At 42.1% G+C, this 12,699-nt stretch overlaps 1 protein-coding gene and 1 long non-coding RNA gene across 4 annotated transcripts in view; one reads left to right on the top strand and one right to left on the bottom strand.

The window, feature by feature from the left end:
- The window catches only part of RAB37 (RAB37, member RAS oncogene family), a 73,964-nt gene extending 69,006 nt beyond the window's left edge, over positions 1-4,958 (bottom strand). The window contains exon 1 of one of the 3 annotated variants that reach the window (XM_077458923.1): positions 4,751-4,958. In XM_077458923.1, the coding sequence (XP_077315049.1) occupies positions 4,751-4,810 (60 nt within the window). In that variant the 5' untranslated portion in view covers positions 4,811-4,958. The remainder of the gene's footprint in view (positions 1-4,750) is intronic. The other 2 variants (XM_077458925.1, XM_077458927.1) reach the window with 2 other exon arrangements.
- Positions 2,566-3,136, top strand: LOC143935227 (uncharacterized). The gene is made up of 2 exons (XR_013263475.1): positions 2,566-2,623; positions 2,709-3,136. It is a non-coding gene; the product is annotated as an uncharacterized LOC143935227 (long non-coding RNA).
- Positions 4,959-12,699: the final 7,741 nt, after the last annotated feature.

The following is a 12,699-nucleotide window of genomic DNA, read 5'->3' as shown; positions in this document are numbered from 1 at the left end:
CCCCTTCTCTCTCTCTCTATTCCTCTCCCCTCTCTCTCTTTCTTCCTCCTATCTCTCTCTCACACTCTCTCTCCCCTCTCTCTCTCTCCTCTCTCTCTCTCCCCCTTTCTCTCCCCCCTCTCTCTCTCCCCCTCTCTCTCTCTTCCTCTCCCCTCTCTCTCTCTTCCCTCTCCTTGTCTATCTCTCTTTCTTCCCCTTCTCTCTCTATCTCTCTCTCTCTCTCTCTCTCTCTATTCCTCTCCCCCCCTCTCTCTCTCTTCCCCCTCCTCTCTCTCCCCCCTCTCTCTCTCTCCCCCTCTCTCTCTCTCTCTCCCTCCCCCTTCTTCTCTCTCTTACCCCCTCCCCCTCTCTCTCCCCCCTCTATCTCTTCCTCCCAATTTCTATCCCTTCCCCTCCTCTCTCACTCCCCTCTCTCTCTAACCCCCTGTCTCTCTCTTGCCCTACCCCCTCTCTATCTCTTCCTTCCTTCTCTCTCTTCCCCTTCTCTCTCTTCTCTCTCTCTCCCCCTCTCTTCTTCCCCTCTCTCTTTCCCTTCTTTTCCACCTCTCTCTCTTCCCCTCTCTCTCTCTCTTTTTCTCCCCCATCCCCTCTCTCCCTCTCTCTCTCATTGATACTCCATATAACACACCATGAAAATGTAAACGGGCCCTTCATTTTCTTCATACGCTGTGGCTACTGTGCGTTGTGTTAGAGCAGTACTGCATTTTGTGCTATGAAAGCCTCTTAAACATTTTTATATTAAGGCTACTTTCACACTGAGGCACTTTGCAGGCGCTATAGTGCTAAAAATAGTTCCTGCAAAGAGCCCTGAAAGAGCCGATCAATTCACTCCGAGTGCTTTCACACTGGGGCGGTGCGCTTGCAGGACGGTCAAAAAAGCCCTGCAAGCCGCATCTTTGCGCTCCTAAAATGCTCCCAAAGCGCCCCTTCCCATTGAAAAAAATGGGACAGCTCTGGTGCTTTGCGGGTGGTTTTAACCCTTTTTCGGGTTAAAACTGCCCCGCTAGCAGCCGAGTAGCGCCGCTAAAACTACTCTAAATACAGCGCTGCTTTACCAACGGCGCCCGCCCCAGTGTGAAAGTAGCCTTATTGGCAGCAAAGTGATCACTTAAGAGCAGATGTAGGTGTGGGTGGGAGATGCAGAAAACAAACAGCAATGCAAAATTTACAGCCAATACCCGAGAAACAAGCATGAGAAATAGAGCACTGCTCGCCAGGATATTCTTATAGGAATACATTATTGTAAAGGACCACTTACATTAAAGCAGAACTCCAGCCTAAAGTAACAAGAAAAAAAAAAAAAGAAAAACCCAATAAAAGATATAATTAGAAAAACAAAGCAGCTTTTGTTGCCATAGTCACTATCAATCCAGGGATTTTCCCTGCAGCACTCTTTTCTGCTGCTACAATGTGTCGTCAGTTTGTTGGTCAGCATCATTCAGCCAAGGTCATCCCGGACGAGCCCCCAACATGTGACTGGACAGTGAAAGGAGAAGCAGCAGACCGATGAGCCCATCTCTCCATTACTCAGTTCTCGCTTCCTATCAGCTTACTTTTTGTTAGCACATGATATGATTGGCTCTTTGTGTTGCTTCTTTCTCTCACACACCAGCCCTGCTCTAAGAGACTGCAAAATGCTGATACCAGTCCAGATTTAGGTACTTATACTGCTTGTATTTAGAAAATACATGTAAAAAGTAGTGATGATTACAGAGCTGCATTAATCTGCAGATTTTATAGCTGCTCCGGAGTTCAGCTTTAAAGTACATTTAACATGTTTTCTATGCATTAGGATTATTTTATGGTGGAAACACAATAACGTTTTTAGTTTTGCATGAAGTGTTGTAGTTTTCTTTGCTGTCTGTGTCATAGTTGGATATGTTTCCGATCACTTCCTACTAATTACATGGAAGTCTCATCATGGGGGGGTCACAGGCAGCAATAAAGACCAGGCAGACATTCTAACCCTTCTCTACTCCTTCCATAACAAAAAAATGTTGCTGAAATTCCTCTTTATGGACATATTTTCATCACTGACCCAGAACAAGCGTGCAGATAAGGGCAGTTGACTTTTCTCTGACTGTCCCGATCTGTGTGCATGTTCTGGATCAGGGACTGAAGTCAGAGGTAAAACACGACGGCCAGGCAACTTGCATTTATCATAAGGAAAATGGCATCTCCTATATTTCTCTAATGACAAGCTGGGCAAGATATATATCCATTCACCAAGCGGGGTTCATTTTCTAGGTACACTCAGCATAGATAAGTACATAAGGTGACGCAGTGTTCACCCAATCACATGCAAGGGAAAATGAAAGGCAGGATTTTTATTTGTGCTTGATTGGATGATTACAATGAATGTTGCTTCCACTTAAATACTAAGCTAAGTGAATGCTAGTTTTGCCAAGTAAAGTCTCTTCATAGATAGATAGATCATGGGAATGTTTTAGATTTTCTATCTATCTATCTATCTATCTATCTATCTATCTATCTATCTATCTATCTATCTATACATCCCTTTATTATGCATGAATGTATGTATGTAGCTTTGGGTGCCTAGGTTGCTATCATCGCTTTGGGTGCCTAGGCTTTCGGCGCTGCACTTTTGACTGCATGGCTACGTGTAAGTGACCACTAGGTAGGGGTATTTCAATCTCCCCATGTTCCATCATTGCAAATATTAATTTATCACTACTCTGTATTTTCAGACCAATCACGAGCTTGCTCCTGACGAGCGGTAGTAAGCCGCGAAACGCGTAGAGCCAATAATCGCTGTGTATTTTGGTACCCCAATTTCAACTAGCATCAATCCTTGTAAAATCGCATCAACTATGTTGTTGTTTTTTTTTTTTCTTTACTAATCCACTGCAACAACCAAGAAGTCATAGATTCAAAGTTGTTGCCTACACTGTATTATTTGTTTAATTTATTTCCATATTTGGTTGTCTTATGTATATAATGGAGGTGCGCTTTTATAACCTACTCTGTATTGGTCAGTAAGATTATATAAAACAAAATGTCAATGTTAATAATGTGTCTGTCTATGCACCTCTTTAATATACATGTAATTTTGTCGCATCATATAATCGCATAACAATATTTCTCCTTTTTTTTCAATAAAAGACCCCGTACTTCATTTAAAGTCCCGTTTAGCTCTTGTTTTTAATTCTATATCTTGTATGTATGTAGCTATTTATCTATCTACAGCTCATTGGTTTCTATGCAGAAGGGAGCCTGATTTTGCACTTTCCAGCTTTAGTAAATAAATAAACCCCAATGCATACTTAAAAGTGGGTTATGCCTGTATCTATCTATTTATTCCTTCATTATCTATCTATCTATCTATATATGTCTTTCTTTCTTTTTCTTTATTCTCCGTCTGTCTATATATCTATCTATGGTACATAAATGAAAAAAAGAAAGAAAGATCTTTTTCTTTCTTTCCCCCTCTCTCTTTCCTGTTTCTCACACTCTCTCTCTTTCTTTCTTTCTTTCTCTTCTTTCTTAATTTCACTCTCTCTCTTTTTCTCTCTCTCTCTCTCTCATTCTCTCCCTCTGTTTTTTATTTGTCTCTCTCTCTTTCTTTGTCTCTCGTTTTTCTTTCTGTCTCTCTTTTTCTTTCCTTCTCTCACTCTTTTTTTCTTTTTCTTTTTTTTCTCTCCCTCTCCCTCTCTCTTTTTTCTTTCTCTTTCGCTCTCTTTCTTTCTCTCATTTCTTACTTTTTTCTCTCTCTCTTTCTTTCTTTCTTTTCTTTCTTTTGTCTTTGTCTCTCTCTCTTTCTCTCTCTCTTTCTTTCTTTCTCTCTTTTCTTTCTTTTTTCTCTCTTTTTTTTCTCTCAGTCTTTCTCTCTCTCCTTCCTTACTTTCTTTTTCTCTCTCTCTCTCTTTCTTTTTTTCTCTCCTTTCTTTCTCTCTCTCTCTTCCCTCTCTCTCTTATTTTTCTTTTTCGCTCTCTTTTACTCTCTTTCTTTCTTTCTTTTCTCTCTCTTCTTTTTTTCTTTCTCTATTGCGCTCTCTCTCTTTCTTTCTTTTTCTCTCGCTCTCTTTCACTCTCTCTTTTCTTTCTTTCTAACTTTCTTTCTTTCCTTTTCTCTCTTTTTTTTTCATTCTCTCTCTTTCTTTTTTCCCCTCCTTTCTTTCCTTTTTGCTCTTTTTTCTTTCTCTCTTTCATCTTTTCTCTCCTTCTTTCTTTTTCTCTCTCTCTCTTCCTTTCTTCCATAAGCTCTCTGTCTATAAACTGTATCTATCTATGATACATAAATGATATACTATAGGTCAAAGAAATAAATAAAGACTTAGATAATAAATCAATGCTAGATATGGAGATATCTACATAGATAGATAGATAGAAAGATGGATAGATAGATAGATAGATAGATAGATAGATAGATAGATAGATAGATAGATAGATAGATAGATAATCAATCAGTGATAAATATAAGGATAGAAAAATAGCTAGATAGATAATAGATGCTAAATAGATGATAAATCAATTATATATGTCTATTTATATAAATATATTGATAGATAATGGATAGAGGATAGATGATTAATCAACAATAGTTTTCTATATTTTGATATATTGTTAGATGATAGATAGATAGATAGATAGATAGATAGATAGATAGATAGATAGATAGATAGATAGATAGATAGATAGATGTAACCGACATCACATGTTTTCAGCACACACCTTGGCACGGTCACACCTCTATATTCCTCTGTCTATGATCTCTATGTACAGATTATACCTTGTGTTGGAGATCCTGGTTGTAGGTAGAACATTGCCTTCCTTCGGATAGTTCTTCCATTGTACTCTTGTCTCTCTGGTGTGTCTGGTAGAATAGTGGACTCCACAAGCTCCATACACAGGTCACCTGTCTGCGCTGCTCTTCACGCCTCTCGTCACCATAGACAAAGCTTGGTCTCTGTGTTAGCAGTAGGAGGAGGAGGTGAGAGGAAGCTCTGCTATCCCCATCTGACTGTTATATAAACTCAGCATTGCCAGGGATGGGGGAGGTAAGACAGACTGGAATCACATCTCTGTACACCCACCTCGTTATCATTTTATCCAGTATACAGTTCATATTTAAAGAACATCGATTTACCACTAAAACTGGTTACTTAACATCATCCTAAACCTGTTTCCCAAAAATAACACCACTTTTGGTGCGTTTCAACGAACGTCAATGCTCGTCTATAAAACCCCCCGAGTTGCACAGATACAAATGATCCATGCATCGCACTGAGCTAAAACAAATGATTTAAGACGTTTTTGTCCTGTGTTGATAGCCCATTTATTTTAAAGCTGGTCTCCAGGATGAGCAAATATTGTCTAAATACATTCATCATGTGTATTCTTCCCTGAATATTGGTGTGCTTTCTGTATTTCCCCCAGATCTGTGCTGAAATCTTACCTCTGTGCAGGAGCTTCCTGTAATAAAGACCAATCACTGCTGCTCTCTCTCCTTGTGCCGGGTGACTGGTCTTATCTCCGCCCCCTCCTGGCGCTTTCTGCAGGCAGCCTGTAGTGGGTGGGGCCTGTTGGGTCCCTCCCACAGCTTCACTCTCTCTCCTTGTGCAGGGTGACTGGTCTTGTCTCCGCCCCCTCCTGGCATTTTCTGCAGGCAGCCTGTAGTGGGTGGGGCCTGTTGGGCTCTCTGGACAGGCTATGTATGGCACAGCATTGATGTCACTTCCATTTTTGCAAGGTAATATCTTGGTTTGTAAAGGCATTTGTGGATTTATATATTTTAAAATATATTCAAATTAACATTTTTGTGCCATGGGGTTGCCTAACACAACATGCAGTCCATGTAATCAACATGCAGTCCATTTTCAATGTCACACAAATGCACATATATGGCCAAAAAAAGCTCACCTGGCTTACAGTGCACCAAGGCAGAATACACGCTCTGTTACCTTTGGGTGCATTGGAAGAAACCAAGGTAGCATTAGGGACCCTTTAAAATGAAAATGGTTGTAAACCTCAGACATGAAATATGAACAAAGACTATCCTTCTATAGTGTGTACTTTTTCTCAATTCAGAGCACTAAGTGTCATTTCTGTCTGTAGCCTCCTTCCCTTGCTATCAGCATGTGCAGCTTCTGGCAAGTTTTCCTGACACCAAGAGAAAAATGGTGACAGGGGAGGGACCTCCAGCTCATTGACAGCCTCAGCTCTGTTCCTGCGTGCTGTGTGGCGGGGGGTATGTCTCCTTACTCCCATCAGTTCTCAGAGTTCTCCTCACTAAGCTCTACAGAATGTAACTTCAACTCTTTGCCCACTTTTCTCTGAACTCTCAGCAAGTTTTAAAAATTCGGCACTTTGAATGGCTGCAGATAAACAGGTATAACTTATAAAGGAGGGTTTATATCATTTCTGTTTACCACGTGAGGCCAGTCTCTTCACTGGGTGTATGTAAGGGCTTACAACCACTTCAAGAATAATGGCACCTAAACGCGTGTCGCAGGTTTTGCAGCGATTTGGATTAGCGGGCAGAATGGCAGCGATAGTGCCCTCAATTTCAAATCGCCTTATGTGACTGGGACCTTAAGTACACTCTGGTGTCACAACTCACATAAACTGCATGCAGCAACATGTGTAGCACCCTCCTAGTTTGTTAGTTGTTGGGCAGATTTTTTTGGCTCCTCTGTAGGCAGAAGAGCAGGGGTTGATTGTGTTTAGGAGGCTGTACAGTGCTTCACAGTCTGTGGCTCTGTTACCTCCCCCTGTCTTCTGGAATTCACTAAAAATTTCCAGAACATAGTGGGTGGTGGGGACAGAGGCTCCAGTGTGAATATTTATGGAGCTTCCACAAATCCCTGGGAAAACAGACCTAGAAGGTGGGGAAGTGGGACATAAATATTGTGCAGTCTGATAGCAGAGTCTAGGGTCCAGCCATTTGGTGGTGACCCCTGTAGTGGGGGCTCTGCCACTGGGGCAGAGAGCTGACGAAGGAGAGAGAAGGAGGAAAAAGGAGAGCTCTAGGAACACACCCAGCTTAGGTCTCAGCTAGGCTTAGCTGTAGACTCCAAGCCAAGCCAGAAGCACCCAGTTCAGCAGAAAGGCCAAGACAGCAGCCACTCTGGATCTTGGGAGTTCTTAAAGCGGAGCTCCACCAAATAGGGGAAGCTTTGCTTGTTTGCCTCCTCCCCCTCCTCTGCTGCCACATTTGGCACCTTCTGGGGGGGAGCGGATACCTGATTCTGACAGGTACCCGCTCTCACTTCCTGGTCAGTTTGCCGCGCCAAACTTAGCCGGATGTTCGCCCCCCTCCTTCCCCCTCTGCCTTCTGGGACACGGCCTATTCACAAGGCGCAGAGCGCTTTGCACATGTGTAGTAGGAATCCGGCTGTGAAGCCCCAAAGCCCTCACTGATGGTTTCCCTTAGTCAAGATGGAGGCGCCAGCACTCGATAGCCGATTTAAGAATTTGCTCGGGTGAGGACACCGCTCGATGCCTAGACAAGTACCCTAATATTAAAAGAGTTTTATTTTTTTCTGAAGAAGCCTGGAGCTCAGTACAGAGTACAGAGCGGTCATTACAACCTAAGGGAAGGAGAGGACAGCGAAGTGCAATACCTGACTTGTCTGGGACCATGTGTAGCTCAAGTGCAGTCAGGTGCTGTGTCTGTCTTAAACAGAACTGTTTCAGAACTCTTATTCCTTGTTGCTGCTTCACTATTACCAATATTATGCAAAACAGTTCGCAGTTTGGATTAGAAACAGCCAGAGACTTTGCAGGTTTGGAGTTTACCGTTTTCTTCAGTTTGGGTATCCCATGTACCCCCAATCCAAATCCAAGTTCAGCGTTTCTACAATAACCACCAAAAAACCCAAACCCCTGGACTTATTGAGCCATCGGAGAGAGTGTGGAAAATTCCTTGTGCCTGGCTGTGTGGGAAATAGGTCTCCTTCGGGGGTAGCGCTATATACATAGCTCCTAACTGTCCCTGATTTGGAGGTACTGATCCTGATTTTGTGCCTCTGTCCCTCTTTCCTCCTTATTTGTCCCTCATTTTGGTTTGATCTATAAAGCTGTATATAAAATGCACTTTTTATCTATCAAATAGTGTTTCCCAGTGCTAAACCTTTCATCCAGTTTGTAAATGTTTCCATCTATCAATTTTAAAAGCCAAAATAAAAAAATAGTAGTGGTAAAAAAAATCCTTTGTGGATTTACTTAACTTTTTTTTGGTTAATTCTCCTTTATGGGGGTGTGTCCTATGCCTACATGCATTTGCTAGTAGGTGACCCTCTTTCCCATCTCAAAATGTTGGGAGGTGTGCAGTGGCATTGCTAGGGGGTGGCTTTTGGGGCTATAGCCCTGAATCTGGGGCCCATAGCCCTGTGGGGATACCCAAGGGGAGGGGGTGCTCTCTGGGGACCCTGATGTAAGTGGGGGGCTCTCTGGGGACCCTAATGCAAGGGGGAGGCTCTCTGGAGACCCTGATTTTAAGGGAGAGGCTCTATAGGGAACCTGATGTAAGGGGAGACTCTCTGGGGAACCTGATGTAATGGGGGGCTCTCTGGGGACCCTGATGTAAGGGGAGGCTCTCTGGGGAACCCCATCGAAAACAGCAGTGGGCTTATCTGCAGAGCAGACACAGACCTTTCATTTGCCTGCTCAGTGGGGATCAGTGGAAAATTCCCCTCTGAACAGGTAGATCCACTGGACAGAGTCCTCCCTATCTAAAAGGAGCCTTAAGCCGTGTACACAAGATCTGACTTTCCGACTGGAATTGTGTGATGTCAGCAGGCTATTGGTGGAAAATCCGAACGTGTGTACGCTCCATCGGACAATTGTTGTCGGATCTTCCGCGGACAAATGTTGGATGGCAGGTTTTAAAATTTTCCACGGACAAATGTGTGTTGTCGGATCTTCCGAGCGTGTGTACACAAGTCCGTCGGGCAAAAATCCAAACACGCATGATCGGAAGCAAGGACGAGCCGGAAGCGGTCGGTCTTGTAAACTAGCGTTCATAATGGAGAATTAACATTCGTGACACGGCAAATTATGAAATCTGGAAATGCAGCGCACAATTCTCTTCTTATTTAATGGGATAATAATGAAACGGCTTTGCTGGTGATACTGATGGAGTTATGCAAAACAAATTGTCAAAGGCTTTTTTTTTTTTTTGTTATATCAAGAATAATATTATTATTATTATTATTATTTGGGCAAGTTACCACAACACCATTATCCTGTAGTTTTTAAGATCAAAGATACAACTATGTTGGTGTCCCTTGTCAATTTTACATTGTATTTTTTAAAATGTAACTGTCTACTCCCAAACTGTCATTTGAGTAAAACACATAGCCAAGTATTATTCTACACAATTTTTTTTATTGTGCATGAAAAAAAAAAAAATTAGACATGCTATCTGCCAATAGAACTTAACCAAAAAGTGCTTTCTATGCATCCAAAAATATAGAAAATATAACAAATCAAATCATTATTCAACCAAAAAATAAAATAAAAGCCTCATGTATGTGTCCTGCTTCTTAATATAGGGAGTCAACAATGCCAAGCAGGGGTCCGTCATCTGGAGATAATTCTGAAAATCATCCGGATTATTCTCCTGGAGCTCCCGCAGCAAAGGCATAAGACATAATTGGTCACAATTAATTAAGTAACCAATTTTTGGTCCAAGAAATCCTCCTCCTCCTGTGCCTGGACTGGACTTGGGTCAAAGCAATAACTCCAAGGTCAATAATAAATAACACGTTATCTCCTCCGATTCCGCAACATGGCTGGTTGACGAACGGCTGTTCAGAAACTAACTGAAAAGCATGAAATGAAAAGCGTGAAATGAAAAGCACGAATCAACATTCACCAAACTTTTACTAACACGAAATTAGCAGAAAGAGCCCAAAGGGTGGCGCTAAAGAGCTAAAAAAGCCACGCAGTACGTCACTACGTTCGAGTTTGTTGGCCGACAATTCCTTTCCGTTTGTATGCAAGACAAAATCCAGGCACACGCCTTCGTACAAAAGTCCGAGGTTTTGTCTGTGGAAAATCCGATCGTGTGTACGGGGCTTTAGCGTTGCCGGTTTAAATCTCAACTACGGCACTACCTGCCTAGAGCTACCTGTGCCTGCGTGGGTTTCCTCCCACGCTCCAAAAACATGTTGGGAGGTTAATTGGCTCTTGTCTAAATTGGCTCTAGTAAGTGTGTGTATGAATATGAGTTAGGGATTTTTGATTGTAAGCTCCTTGAGGACAGGGACTGATATGAATGTACAATATACGTACTGTATGTGAAGCGTTGTGTAAATTGACGTCGCTATATACTGTAAGTACCTGAAATAAATAAATATTGATCGAAATCCACTTCTCCGCATGTGGCAAACTGGTAGAATGGGTTGTCGACTGTAGATCGGTTATTCCTATCAGAAGGGATTGATCAGAAAAGAAATCAATCGTCAAAGCCTGTATGGCCACCATTAGAAAAGAGTTGTGACATGGCATTCTTTTCTATAGATGTTGGCATGATTTGCTCTTCTCCTTTTATACTGCATGCTGGAAAGCTGGAGCCCCGGTCATCTAAGGACAAGATGTCTACTTTGGAGAGTCGCCTAAGAACTCAATTTCTCCTGTCAGAGCAATTATAAACGGTGCTCGGCTGCAGGAGACTCTGAAAGCAATCAGTGTCATATAAAAGTCTTCGAAGAAAAAAAATAGGAACAAAGAAAAATGATCCGAGATGTCTTCAAGCATGAGTGACTGCCTGCGAGTTAAAGAGGAATTGCAATGTTTTGTATATATTTACATACAACATATATACAGTGCCTTGAAAAAGTATTCATACCCCTTGCAATTTTCCACATTTTGTCATGTTACAACCAAAAGCGTAAAAAGTATTTTATTGGGATTTTATGTGATGGATCAACACAAAGTGGCACATAATTGTGAAGTGGAAGGAAAATGATAAATGGTTTTCAATATTTTTTTATTTAAATAAATGCAGTGGAAACTTGGTTACCGAGTAACGCGGTTAAAGAGCGTTTTGAAAGATGAGCAACTTTTTTTTTTTTTGTATTCTGACTCGGTTTGCGAGCGTTGTCTCACAAAACGAGCATAATTCAAGCTAATGGGGTGTGCAGTACCGTATTTGGCCAGAGGTGCAGGGGCGCCAGTGACACTCAGTACGGTTCGGAGCCGTTTGGAAATACTCCGCTCCCGAGTGTTTACGAGCCTTTCCGAGTTCAGCCGAGCTGTCCCTGAGTATTTCAGAGGCTCTTCTGTGCCTCCCCCCACTCTGGCCACGTGCGGTATTGCATGCAATAGAAGTCAATGCGGAACAAATTATCTTCGTTTCCACTGACTTCTATGGGGAGACTCGCTTTGATATGCGAGTGCTTTGGATTACAAGCATTCCCCTGGAACAGATTGTGCTCGTAATCCAAGGTTCCCTGTATGTGAAAAGTGTGGCGTGCATTTGTATTCAGCCCCCCCCCCCCCCCAGAGTCAATACTTTATAGAACCGCCTTTCATTGCAATTACGGCTGCAAGTCTTTTTGGGGATGTCTCTACCAGCTTTGCACATCTAGAAAGTGACATTTTTTCTCATTCTTCTTTGCAAAATAACTCAAGCTCTGTCAGATTGGATGGAGAGAGTCTGCGAACAGCAATTTTCAAGTCTTGACATAGATTCTCAATTGATGAAAAATATTCACCATATATATACTGTATATATAAAAGTAAATAGTGGCGCTAATAGCTCAAAACATAAAAAACACAGTGAAAAGTGTTAAAAAATAAAAATGCATGAACGTGAATATAATCATATTTTGTGATTAAATAGTCCATAACGCTTGGGGGTTTCCTTCACTAGAACCAAGGGGCCAAGCCTAACCCTTGAAAAACAACCCCACACCATAATCCCCCCTCCACCAAATGATTTGGATGAGTACACAAAGCAAGGTCCACAAAGACATGGATAAGCGAGTTTGGGGTGGAGGAACTTGACTGGCCTGCACAGAATCCTGACCTCAACTTCATAGAACACCTTTGGGATGAATTAGAGTGGAAACTGTGAGCCAGGCCTTCTTGTCCAACATCAGTGCCTGACCTCACAAATGCACTTCTGGAAGAATGGTCAAACATAGACACTCCTAAACCTTGTGGACAGCCTTCCAAGAAGAGTTGAAGCTGTTGGACAGTAGTTGCACAGCGTTTCGCCCCTCCCTCTGGGCATCTTAAGAAGCTTCTAAAGACGTCCAGAGGGTGGGGCGAAATGCATACAAGCATGGATCTTAGTCCACACCGACTTACTGTCCAGGAGACATACTGATCCATGTTTGTATAACTTTGCAAACAAGTGAGTGCAACCTGTTTTGTTTTTTGAGTGCAACCTCCTGAAACTAAACCAGCAGAGGAATGTGAGCCCCTCTCACCTGAGTCTCTCTGCTTGGGAGAAAGACCTGAGAAAGCCAGGTGACTGCAAAGAAGCACTGGTGGGAAAAGGTATTTAGAGACTACATTGTTAAAAAACAAACACACTGCCATTACTATTGCCCTATAAGAGAACCTCTCATGAAAGTTTAGAGTCTTGAGAGTTTACAGTGGAGACTTTACAACCATATTAAAATTGAGCTTCAAATATACTTTTACACCCCCATACAGAAAAAATATAAAAATACATTAACTGGAAAAATCATTAAAACTGTATATACACCAATCAGCCATAACATT

Source organism: Lithobates pipiens, unplaced genomic scaffold, assembly GCF_037356315.1.
Source record: "Lithobates pipiens isolate NorthernLeopardFrog02 unplaced genomic scaffold, aLitPip1_a1.2 Scaffold_28, whole genome shotgun sequence".
NCBI lineage: Eukaryota > Metazoa > Chordata > Amphibia > Anura > Ranidae > Lithobates > Lithobates pipiens.
This window is presented reverse-complemented; position numbering and strand designations above follow the sequence as displayed.